At 39.1% G+C, this 13,005-nt stretch overlaps 1 protein-coding gene across 1 annotated transcript in view; it reads left to right on the forward strand.

Moving 5' to 3' along the window:
- ldlrap1b (low density lipoprotein receptor adaptor protein 1b) overlaps nucleotides 1-13,005 on the forward strand; it is a 35,208-nt gene that overhangs the window by 3,983 nt on the left and 18,220 nt on the right. The window contains exon 2 of the mRNA XM_083540603.1: nucleotides 12,833-12,975. Within this exon, the coding sequence (XP_083396729.1) occupies nucleotides 12,833-12,975 (143 nt within the window). The remainder of the gene's footprint in view (nucleotides 1-12,832; nucleotides 12,976-13,005) is intronic.

Raw genomic sequence — 13,005 nt, forward strand, 5'->3', positions numbered from 1 at the left:
GGATTTTGGTGCTTGATTTGAGACTTGGCGTATCAGTAAAACAAATGTTTAGTTTGTTAATTTTTCGGGGGAGTTTATTATTATTTTTTATATCTGAGTGAAGAAAGGACATCATGAATAAATGTGTGTTGCGTTAAAGGTTTTAATTTCGCCTCTTCTATATTTTTTTTAAATTTTGAATAAAAACGAAAACGTGCTGCATTGGTCACGCGTTTATAAAATCCGTGGCGTTAAAAGGAATTTGAATGCAGTTTTGTACAAATAAATACAATAATAAAAAGCAGAAAACGTATTTAAAAACAGAAATTCAATTTCACGTTCTCATGCTGTTTTTTTATTCACCTTCATTCCTCTCATGAATGTCTGAATACTTCTGATCCATAATTAGAGAATAAAGCAGCATTTGAATCAATTCAATTAGAAACTTTTCTATTATTTATTTTACAAATCAGTGCCGAAAAAAATACCCCTCAACCTTGATTCCTTCTTTTCCTCTCTCTCTGGTTGCCAAGAATCTGCTTTCAGTGGCTGCCGGAAACCCGGTTTCTTCTTCACCAGAGCCAAAGGGATTATCAGGAAGGGTGAAACTCACTGTAGCACCACCGTTTTGACAGCTCGGCACTTCCAGGCTTGTCAGCTGTATCATAAATTGCCGTGGTACAGTGCCTTTCGCATATGTTAAAAAAAAAATTGTTTCGTCCGGGCCACGGCCTTCACCTGCTCGAGCTGTGGTGATTATGAGAAAGTTTATTTAGCAGCACCAGACTTTGCAAATCCAATACTGTATATTCATTAACCACGTACAGCACTGCGGTATGTTAATCAATAGCACTGATGTTTTAAACCTCACTGAAACACACACTGTCCCTGCTGTTAATCTCAACCAATACTAACGTAGTTCTATGAAGCACATTTCATGCAAATTGTTATTGGTGGAGAAACAAGTCAAATATTAACAGGCAGAGAAGTAGAGGCATCTGTGGAACACCCCCCCCCCTTTTTTTTTTTTCACGAAGAGCCTTGTAGAAGTCAAAATCAGTGGTTTCCAGCAAGACAGCCTGATACCGAGTTGCCATATTGCAAGTTGCCTCCTTAATTTTAGTATATATTTAAAAAAAAAAATCACTTCAGCTTCCCATCTGTCTGCTTTTGACAGACGTGACGGCAAAAATAACAGAAATACAACACCTTAGTGAATGTCAGATGGATCTATTTTTATTTTTTCTCTTCGTAGCCTCACCGTAGCAGCGTGAACAGATTCAGATTCTCGTGAAAGACTGAAAACCTACACAGATTATCCATATGTTACACTGTCAGGAATCAAGTCTACAGAATGCATTATACTTAATAAAGCAGCGAAGCAGGAAGATGAATCCTGGCTAAATTTAGTTACAGCCTGGGTCATGACCTTTTCTTGGGGTCGGTTTACACAATGAAGAGCTACCAATTACGTCATGGATTGCTTTCGGATGGGCGTTACAGCAGGGCTGACGATTTCAGACTCTTACATTGTTTGTCTCGGTTTGAATGGCAGGTTTAAGCAAATTATTTTTACGATGTTGTGTGTGTATAGATTAAGGCTTCATGTATACAGTATAATGCGTTTTGATGCGTTCTGGATTGGGATATCGCCGGCGTTTCCTCGGCAGCTCAAAGGATTACGCCGGTGTTTAAACACATACACACTTGTATGATCATTTGCATAGTGCGAACGCTATTGTATTGTATTATACGGCACTCAATTCCAGGCAGCCATATTGCTCGTAAATATTGTGAAAGTGTAATTTGGGGAAATTGGATCAGTCTGACTAAGATCATCGTGAATGCAAATTACAGCCATCCTCCTTTCATTGTGGAAGCGTGTGATGGTCACATCCTCGGGGGAAATGGTACCACACCCAAACTCCAGTGAGAGCTCTTTCTTGTGGGATTTTTTTTTCTCTACTACTACCACTCTTAATTCTACTACTGTTTTAAGACTGGAGACAGAAAGTCTGGACAGAAAGCACAACACAAAAGATCATATGCTTGCTAACTTGCTAAAGCTTGATAATGTTATGGAAAGTCTGGTCGCACTGAGGATAATTTTAGATAGTACTTCGAAAAACGTTTTTTATTTTATAAAATAAAAACGTTTAACAGAAACCACAACCATGAATCCTAAAAATAAATAAATTAAAAAAACCAGGCTTTTTTTTTACCCTTTATTTAAATGTGTTTCTTTTAATTGCAAGAAAAAAATTGTCATGTTGCTACATTTGACTTCGTCCCAGTGGCTGTGTTTGCCAAGTTCTAATGGCTGCCAGACCCTGGAAATTTCTGTGGCGATGGAACCACAGTATCGTTAGTAACTTAACTCCTTTAAACATCTATGAATATTATTTTTATTTTTTGGGGTTTAAATGGCCGAATGCGCCAATACAGTGGAACCTCGACACTCGCAATCTCGATAGTTCGGGACATTTCATTTGAAATAGTAACTCACGAAAAATCTTATATGTTTAAAAGTTTGGTGTAACATTTGAGCCAGAGTTTGTACTAATAAATGACATGAAAATGTTTGAAAAAACATTTTATTATTGTAATAAAATATAAAATAATTCACAATTTTTTTGTTAAGTTTACAGTACATGTACAATTCCCCTTGAAAAAGGAACCATCAAAAGGAGAGTCATCTATCCCATTGGTATTCGACTGTGTATAGTGGACACTTCCACCATAACCGACTCTTCTGCATTTTTTTCCCCTTTAGGAACGACTGATTAAAGACTAGGGTTTTGGTGCTGCTTGTTCAGCACCTTGTTGGAAACCACAAAGCCGGGGCACGGCGTCTCATATTCTCTTACACTGTAATTTCATGGAACTAACTTTTAGTTCAGAGCCGGATCCTAACCTTCAGCCTTAAAGATTTTCATCTCTAAAAATGACTGTTGGTTCAGCTTGAACCTGGTTAAATACACCAATCAAGGTGTCATTATATTGTATAAATAAAGAACTGCTCATCTTATACAGTTGTCCAAATACTAGAAATAACTAGAAAGTCCTACACTTTCTTTTCTTAAACTTTTTGTGGAAACTGATGGCTTTTTGTGGGGTTTTTTTTTACTGCGTTTGGACTTCCTTCTCTGTGTTCCACCAGATTTTGGATTGTTTTTGTGGAGATTTGTGCTCGTTCAGCCACAAGGGTGTTTGTAGAGTCAGGTAGCGAAGTAGTTGAGGCGAGGAGGCCTGGGGTGCAGTCAGTGTTTAAGTTCATCTCAAAGTGGTTCAATAGGCTTTAGAGCTCTATAGCAGGAGATCTTTACGGAGTTGACGTTGTGCACAGGAGCATTTTTTTAATGCTGGAACAGGTTTGGGTTTGAGTTGAAAGTGTGCCTCCAATGTTGTGTTTGTGGAAGAACCACGTATGGCTGGAAAAAATCAGGTGTCCCAATGCTTTATTGTAATATGTAATTTATATAATCATCATTGTCGGTGCTCTGAAAAAGCTTTTTTATCGCAGTCACATCTGTAATTTTGCTGTTTAAGCTCTGAAGCAATCCAAATTGTCCATCTGGGACTATTTACAGCAACTCCCCAGCTTTTAAAATCCCATTAAAGCAGCAGGATATTTATAGGAGGCTTTGCACAGGTTCTGCAAACGTATCAACTTTGCTGCTCCGTCTCACGCTTCTGCCGCCCTGACCCCTACAAACTGTAATTATTAAACAGTCCACAGTAACATGTAGCTGTAAGTGCCTGAGATGTTCAATTCTCAAAGCTGATTGGTCAGAATTGAATATACTATGAGCACTGAAAGAGTTAAATAAGTTATTATTTCTCTAGTAGCAGCTGATTCATGTAGACTTGTGTCTCCAGTGTCAGTGGTAAAGCTATAGCTTTTTTTGGGATATGGGGATTTTTGAGTTCTAATTAAAATCAGTGTTTATAACTGTTTATAATGTAACTTATCAGAGGGACTTGCTTTTTTATAGACTTTCAACATCAAACGCAACTAGAAATGGCTTATAAGTAAAGTATTATTATCAGAATGCATTGTAAACTAAATGAAGCACTTCAGGATGTGCTGTTTTGGTGAAATAACAATACGTAACAATACCTCTGCTTTGAGTCTAGAGTCGTTTCCCCACCTCGGTGATTACTGTGAAAAGACTTATTTTTTTGTTTTATTGATTTCTTATCATATCTTTTCATCTAAGATGCCTGAGTGTGTTTCATTCCAACGTAAAACTAAACATTTGCAGGGTTTTTTTGTTTGTTTTCTTTTAGTTTATGATATCCTGTGATATATCCTGAGCAATTTTCCTGGATTTAAGTGGGAATTCCCATTCCAGACTCAGACTATTATTAATTTTTCATTTAATTTGAAATTGATTCCTTATTTTCCTCAAAATGCTACAAACAACACCCCATAATGGCGACGTCAAAAAGTTTGTTTGAAACATTTTCAAATTAAATACAAATAAAAAAATTAAAAAATTACATGTACATAAGTATTCACTGCCTTTGCTTAATACTTTGTTGAAGCACTTTTGGCACCAATTACAGCCCTTACGTCTTTTTGAGTAAGATGCTACAAGCTTGGCCACCTATTTTGTTTCTCCTGTAGCCACTCCTACTCCTATGTGCTTAGGGTCGTTGTCCTGTTAGAAGATAAACCCTCGCCCCAGTCCGAGGTCCAGAGAGCTCTAGTGCAGGTTTTCATCAAGGATATCTAAATTTCTGCATTCATCTTTTCCTCAGTCCTGACCAGTCTCCCAGTTTCTGCCACTCAAAAACATCCCCACAGCAAGATGCTGCCACCACCATGCTTCACTGTAGAGATGGTATTGGCTAGGTGATGAGCGGTGCCTGGTTTACCCCAGACATGATGCTTGGCATTCAGGCCAAAGAGTTAAATATTTGTTTCTCATGGTCTGAGAGTCCTTCAGGTGCCTGATGGAGGCCACTATGTTCATTAGGACCTTTAATGCTGCAGAAATGTTGTGCCTCGATACAATCTTGTCTCAGAGGTCTTCATACAATTCCTTGGACTTCATGGCTTGGTTTGTGCTCTGACATGCACTGTTAATTATGGGACCTTATATAGACAGGTGTGTATCTTTCCAAATCATGTCCAATCGACTTTACCACAGATGGACTCCAATCAGGTTGTAGAAACATCTCACAGATGATCAGTGGGAACAGGATGCACCTGAGCTAAATTTTTATTGTTATGGCAAAGGCTGTGAATACTTATGTACATGTACATAAATTTGCAAAGATTTCACACTTCTTTAACATTGTCATTATGGGGAATTGTTTGTAGAATTTTGAGAAAAATAATAATGTTAATCCTTTTTGGAAAAAGGCTGTAACATAAAATGTGGAAAAAGCGAAGCGCTGTGAATGATTTCTGGATGCACTGTAATTGCACGTTTACATGTCATCGTTAAGTTCGGATTGACACTGACTTGTGCAATTCAAGTATGGGACCCTGAGACCATATTTCAGGAAACACAATTATAATGCTGGTGCTTTGGGAATCAGATTTCAGAATTGGCTTCAGAAGTGAATGAGAGGGAATGGAATTATTTTATTTTTTACCAGTTACTGTGGATTTCCTCCTAAAATGCTCCATGACATTTTGTTTGGATGGTTTTTCTGCAAGTTGGCATCTGGCAACTTGAAAGACGTCACGTGTGTTTCACAGCAGCTACACTTTTTATTCTTGAAAAAGAAAAAAAAAAAAGGTTTTTAAGGAAGCATGAATTATTTATAGAGACTAACGAATGCATAAAGAGACCACAGAGATCGCGCAGAGATCACACATCGTGCCTTTTCCAAATCGCCATGTCGCCCTGTAACCCTCATTGTAATGCGGTAGTTTTGCGAGGTCTAATGATCCTTTATGTGCTAGAGGTTATCCTGTAATATTTCCATTACCATCAGTTTTGGTCTTGATAGTATTGATGTTCTCATGTGTGTTTAATGTCCTAAATTCCTAATGTCATATTACAAAACACTGTTATATGAACAGCCAATTCACATGTAACTGTAAGTTCCCACTTCAGAAAGACTTTGGACATTGGACTTTGAGGAAAAACAACCTCTTAATCAATACTAAAAAAAAAACAAAGTAATTTACCAAACCTAAGTTGGTGTTGAATCTATTATGATCTCACATGTTGGGCTAATTTATGAGTTGCTCAGGAGCACCTGGTTCCACAGCACCAACTGACTGTATACGACTAAAATGATGTTCCTTTCAGAAGAAAGGGCATTACTCATAATCACACACTCTGGTGCACATGATATTTATATGACGTTTATTTATTATTTAGAATCACACTCTTGGTGTCACCCAGATGAGGATGGGTTCCTTTTTTTTTTTAGTCTGGTTCCTCTCAAGGTTTCTTCCTCATACCATCTATTGGAGTTTTTTCCTTGCCTTGCATTCTGTAAATGCAACAATGAGACAATGTCCATTGTCCAGCAAAAGTGCTATAGAAAGAACCTTGAATTAAACATCCCCAAGAAAGTCCAGCATGCTTTTTGAGCACAACCATGTCCAGTGTATTGTTTTTGCCCAGCTGACTACACCGTGCAGAATTTCTGATTCCTGGAATCGGATTAGTGTCTAAAAGGTCTGATGGCTTCTCCAGTGCTCAGTGCTGATTCCACTTTCTGCCTCGTCATGTTGAGTCTGGAAAACACTCTTAAATAACCAAAAGTCGCACCGACTCTATCTCTAAAGATGAAATGCTGTATCTATCTATTGCAGATTGACTCTGCAGGTGTCCCTGTGTTCTGGTAAGACTGTCTGAAATATCACACCTGCACTTTCTATGGAATCAGTTGCAGTTCATATGGCTTCTTTTCAGGCACACCTTAAGGCATAGTAATTTTTTTATGGGCATTACAATTCCATCACAGAGCTGGGCACTATGTTTTCTGGTACTCACAAAGACGGTGATTACAAAGCCTTAGGCACGATTGTATAATGTCAGCTAAATGAATGCAAGTACTTCCTGCTCATTAAAAATTAATGACCGTTAACCAGCAGCTTTTCTTAATGAGCTGTATAGTGTTAAGAAAAGAAATTGTGACTGATGTTGAAATACCATTTACCATTTGAACTACGATAAGCATTTATGTTAATCTGTGGTTTCTGAAGCTGGTAATTCTAATAGATCCTCTGCAGCAGAGGTAGCTCTTGGCATTTTCATCATAGCGTTCGAATATTTTGGAGATTTTTCTTAATGATTGACCTTCATTTCTTAAAGTAATTGACCTAGTGTTTCTTGCCATAATATGGATTTGTATTGTTGTTGTATTGGCTCTAGGGCTTTTGACTCTGTACCCACCCTTTCCTCTGCACAATACAACTGATGGTCTCAGCACTGGTCCCCAACCCCCCAGGGCCGTGGGTCAATTGGTACCGGGCCGCACAGAAAGAACACATAACTTACATTATTTCCGTTTTATTTATTATCTGATTCTGAACGATGTTTTATTTTGGAAAAGAACCAGTTTCTCTCCTCCACATCTGTCTATGATTCACTCTTGATGCATGTCATGATGCCTCGGTCACATGTCTTACCTCCATCCGCTACCTTCTTAAAGGGGCTGCTCTGGCTGCTAAAACATAATACATTACCGCTAAATTGAAACCCCCAAGCGAGCAAAATGAACAAAAAACAACACGGTGGATTCACGTTTCTTATTATTTTTAGAAAATACCAGTTTTTATGCCGGTCATATCATTTTATTTTGTTGTATTTATCCACCACACCTTAAAGGCCGGTTCGTGAAACTATTGTCTGACATTAAACCGGTCCATGGCGCAAAAAAGGTTGGGGACCACTGGTCTAAAGCACATTAAGAAGGCAAGAAATGTCACTCTTTTTCCATTTTTGAAAAGACATACCTGTAAAATGAACACCATTCCAGGTGACTACCTTGAGAATCTGATGATGAGTTTGCTGAGCTGTCCTTACACATAAATGTAGCTACTTTGGACAATATAAAATATAAAACATATTCTGGGTTGTTTAAAAAATTTTGTGTTTACTGCATAATTCCATATGGGTTTTTGTCTTAGTTTGGATGTCTTCAGTATTAAAATTACAATGTTGAAAATGAGAAAAATAAAGCACTGATGGAGAAGGTGTGTCCAAACATTAACTGTGCGTTTCTTTTTAAGTTTATATTTTGATGTAAAGATTTAAGGCGGAAAGAAAAATGAGTTCTTTTTCTCACTTATGTCATAACACTTATTCGAGCAACACTATCTCGCTCTCACTCTCTTTCTCTTTCTTTCCTTTGGTTCTAGTACAAAAAAATGTTACACAAAATGGTTCTTGTATTCGTAAAAGCAAGAAAACATTTCTTCTTTTAATAAATGAGGTGAAGGTTAGGCTTGGAAATACCTAGCTCTGGCATTACACAAGTTAATCGGAGCGAAATAGTAATACAACTTAATACAGTGTGTGTATGTGTGTGTGTGTGTGTGTGTGTGTGTGTGTGTGTGTGTGTGTGTGTGTGTGTGTGTGCCCTGTATCGAGTTGTGCCGAGCTGAAAGTAGCATTGTGTGCCTGGTGGAACACGAAGATATGCAGGTGGGCTGATGGCCACACACAATGCCCCATTCACCATCTGCCATCGTTCCGGCGCTCGGCCCTGTTCTCGTCTGTCGCCCGTTCCCTCTCGGTTTTCCCGTGCCACTTGTTATTTCTTGTGATCGCAGCACTGTGGCGTGGATAACACGCTCCACTCGTTCGACCCTTCTCCTCTTTCTGCGGTCACTGACCTTGCATTGTGGATTTGGGAGATGTCGAGTTTCACTTCCCGAATCCGCGTCGCTCCTGGCAGTCTGATATCATCGGTATGGTATGTTCCTTCCTGTGCTGCTTTAAAGACAAACAATGTGGCAAGATAATACAGAATCTTTTTTTTTTTCTCGGAGTATCTTTGTGTGTGTGTGTGTGTGTGTTTGTGTGTGTAAAAGCAGTAATTGAGTCACAATCCTGATGCCCCCTTCATGCTCTGCTTCACTAAAACCCATTACACACACCCGCCATATGATTGTGCAGGGGTGGAGATGATTCTGACGATTGCTTTATTGCATTAGCACCTCGTGTTCATTTGACTTGTGTAGTGAGTCAGCACCGTAATGCTGTGTGTGCACGCGCGTATGTGTGTTTTCTTGAGTGGGATTTTCTCCACAAAAGCATTTCCGCAGCTCTGACAACCGTGTGTTTGTGTGTGTGTGTGTGTGTGTCTCTCCAAGGATTAAATGAAATCACCTGCACCCTTCTGTCTGACCTTTCTGGGTTTGATATTGTGTGTGTCTTTTCATCTGTGGTCTGATACACACACACACACCCACTGAGCTAAAAAAAAAATTTAATGTTTCTCTCAGAAATACTGGGCTGGACCTCTTGAGTTTTTTGGCCTCAGGTTTTACAGCATAGCTGTCAACCTTGTTCTCACACACACACACACACACACACACACACACACACACACACACACACACACACACACACACACACACAGGGGCTGGGGGAGGGGTGTGGGTGGGGCAGTACTCTCATTTCCCACCTGATCCCAGCTTTTTAGGGTCCCACAAGGGAGACTATAATGGGTGAGTTATGAGTCTTGGGCAAAGGAAGCGGCTAAATTGTGCGATTGATTTCTGTCCTCATTCTTAGCTTTGTGGTTGAGGCATTGGACTTTGGATCCAAAGGTCGTGAGTTCAAATCCCAACCGCACCAAACTGCCAGTCCTGGGCCCTTGAGCAAGGCCATCTTATATAAAGCCTTATATAAGGGCGAGTAAAAAAAAAAGTAGAATTGATAAAGAAATATCTGAAGATTGTCTTGTACATTTTTTCCTAATAAAAATATTTAAATAGTATCTACTTTGAAAACTGATCACTTGACTGAAGTCTTCTGATCAAGACTTCAAACCCACAAAAGGAACATATGTTTGGTTTATACAAACTATGCAAAATGTACCATGAGCCCATGTCTTATTTCTGTGCATCGTGCAGTTTTTCAGTTCTGCTTTTCGATTCGCTGGATCATTTTTACGTTTCTCAAGTCGCAGCAAATGTGAAAAAGCGAACCAGAGCATGAATATTTATGAGATTAATAAATACCAGGGAACATTTTGCTGCCTTGTTCTTCATGTGTTAGTGCTTTTAAAGGGGTCAAAATACTGTCTGCGCAGAAAGGGGGAAATTGTGACATATTTTGTCACAATCATCTGCTATTCATGTGCTTGCTGGGAGGAGAGAAAAGGAGGTTTCTATAAAAAACTAAACAACCCATCAATGCATGTATTAATTGTTTTTATTCCATGTTGGTGGGACAATTATACAACAGTCAGTTACTTTAGTGTGTGTATGTGTACACGTGAGTGCGGTCTCCTCCCCTTTAGTTTCATTTTACCCTAAATTCTGTTGCAGCAGTATTCAAAGTAGACGTTTGTTATAGACATATTAAGAAATACTGACTTCCCTTTAACCCCAACTGTCAATTCTAGCTGTGGGTGGATTAGATTTTTTTTTAGGCCTGAAACATCTGTGGAAACTTCATTTGCGGTGTACGCCGTTATTCGGAGCGACTTGCGTATCTAATTTATACGGCTGAGCATTGGAGGGTTAAGGGCCTTGCTCAGGGGCCCTGCAGTGGCAGCTTGGGCCACCATCTTAACCACGGAGCAGTTTTTTACAGCTTACAAAGATTAACCGTTATAACCTCGGCCTTATAATCTTTAAAGGACGAAATCCAAGCGTTAAAGCGTCGCTATGATTTTCCAGGTGGTTGTTATGCTACGTCTGGTGGTTGCTAGGTGGTTTCTAGGGTGTTGCTAGGTAGTTGGTATGCTGTTGCTAGGTGGTTGCTAAGATATTCCAGCTCTTATGTTTGAGAGCCTACAGTTTGATCTGCATGACCTTGTGACTAAAAGTAATAAACCCCTATGTCTGTGGAAATGAATTAATTTTGTGTTTCTATGTGGCAACCGCAATTCCAATCTTTCCCAAAAGTGCAAATGCCCCATTCTTGGATTTGAAGCTTAGATTTGTGATAAAAAGAGTAACAAGAGCCGTGTTGGAAATGCGAACAGAAGCTGTAAAGTGGGACACTTCTTCATGACTTTCAGCAGCACAGCTGTTTGAACCTATTTTATTCATAAAGTTATACATACAGCTTATATAACGCTAATGCCTTATTTATACTCTCACTTGTTTTATTAATATTCTCTCAAAATGTGCAGCTCAAGTTGTCTGAATTGAAAGCTGATGTGGCAGGAGAAGTTCAGTGTTTAAGTAGCCGTGCTACCGAGTGGAAGTTTGGGATCAAACCATCATCATCATCATGATCATCCTCAGCATCATCTTTCAAATAAAGTGCTAATCTGGCTATTACCGAATTTAACTTGCAACCTCTAATGTAGATTGATATTTAAAACGTTAGTGACGCTCGGTTCCAGTCACGCGTTCTTCTCGTCACCCGTCTTTATGCTTCATGCTCAGTCGCTTCATAGACATTGTTCTGAATGCGTTCTCGTCATTCTCTTGTGTGAAAATTGTGCTTTTTCTCTGTTTTTCTAGTGTTTTTGTTTTATTTCACAATTAATTTTGAAGGACGTAGTGTCCGCACACGAGATCTTTGTCTGCAATATGGCATGTTATTTTTTAGAATTTATTACTTTTTCTATTTATACTTTGTTACAAGTATATTTGTGTGTTCAATTAGGCATAAAACTGTTATTAAGGCCTGAAAGTAGCGATCGCCTGAGGTCTGGGAACGAATTCATTGCTTTTACGTTCATTCTTATGGGAAAATTAACATGCGAGCACGAGCGTATGGGAACACGAGCGGTTTTCAGGAACGAATTTATCTTGTTCCACTGTATATATTTTTATTGATTTCATTTTAGAGACTTTTTTTTTTTTTTGGTTGTTGCACAGTCGTGTACCATTTTTGATTTCGAGAGAGCGTGATTATTTTTTTTTCCCCTGCCGTATCAGAACTGGCATTTCAGAATGTGATTCAGTGGACCACAGTGCACTGAATTATAGAAAAGGGGCTGATTGCCGTCAAGCCTTTGACCTTGTCTTGGCCCTAAGTGATTCTGCTCATTAGAGAAAAAAAAAGACAGCAAGAAACGCAATGTCTCTTACAATTTTTTCCACGTTCTATTGGCCAGGCGTTTCTGAGATGAAATACCCCAGAGTCATGAAATATAAATAGAGCTATTTCAGCATGTTGTCCTCATCACTATGTTTTTATATAAAACTAGAATAGCCTCTCGGATATAAGTCTCATAGCATATTTTTCAAATCAAAACGCTCAGTTGCTGGTCACGGAGGACGGCGTGTAGCGAGCGGAACAACAAAGCACGCCGCTTTATGTCTTTTGTGCTACAAAAAGCGCCTGCGAGGTTAAGTGAGGTTTCTATGGAATCAAAAGGGATTGTGCGGAAAGAGGAGTGCTGATTGAAGTGTGCACACGTGGCGCTTTCGCGTTGTTCAGTATGTAGATGGTTTTGCTTGTCTTGCACTCCTGCGATCCCGTTGTTAGAATTGCAGATTTCATGAGCCGATTTGTTCCTCGCAGGAGGGCTGCCGGATAAAATTGGATAAAAAAAATAAATAAATAAAAATAATTAATGCAGGAATCGCCATTACTTTGTGGTTTTATATTGTGATTTGATTATCAGATGACGTAAATATTCAAGTGTTTATAATTTGGAAACGTTAACTTACGAACAATTTATGTTCGAGCAATTTACTTTATTCGCTCTAAAGGATTAAACATTTTGTGCCTGGTTTCCACAGAGCTCTCGGAGAACTGGACAGATACACGAGAGACCTTGCTGGAGGGCATGGCGTTTCAGTTGAAGTATCTTGGTGTCACACTGGTTGAGGAGCCAAAAGGAGAGGAGCTGTCAGCCGCCGCAGTCAAGAGGATTGTTGCTACGGTGAGATAACCCCTGAGATCACCCCTCAAA

Source organism: Silurus aristotelis, assembly GCF_946808225.1.
Source record: "Silurus aristotelis genome assembly, chromosome: 4".
Taxonomy (NCBI): domain Eukaryota; kingdom Metazoa; phylum Chordata; class Actinopteri; order Siluriformes; family Siluridae; genus Silurus; species Silurus aristotelis.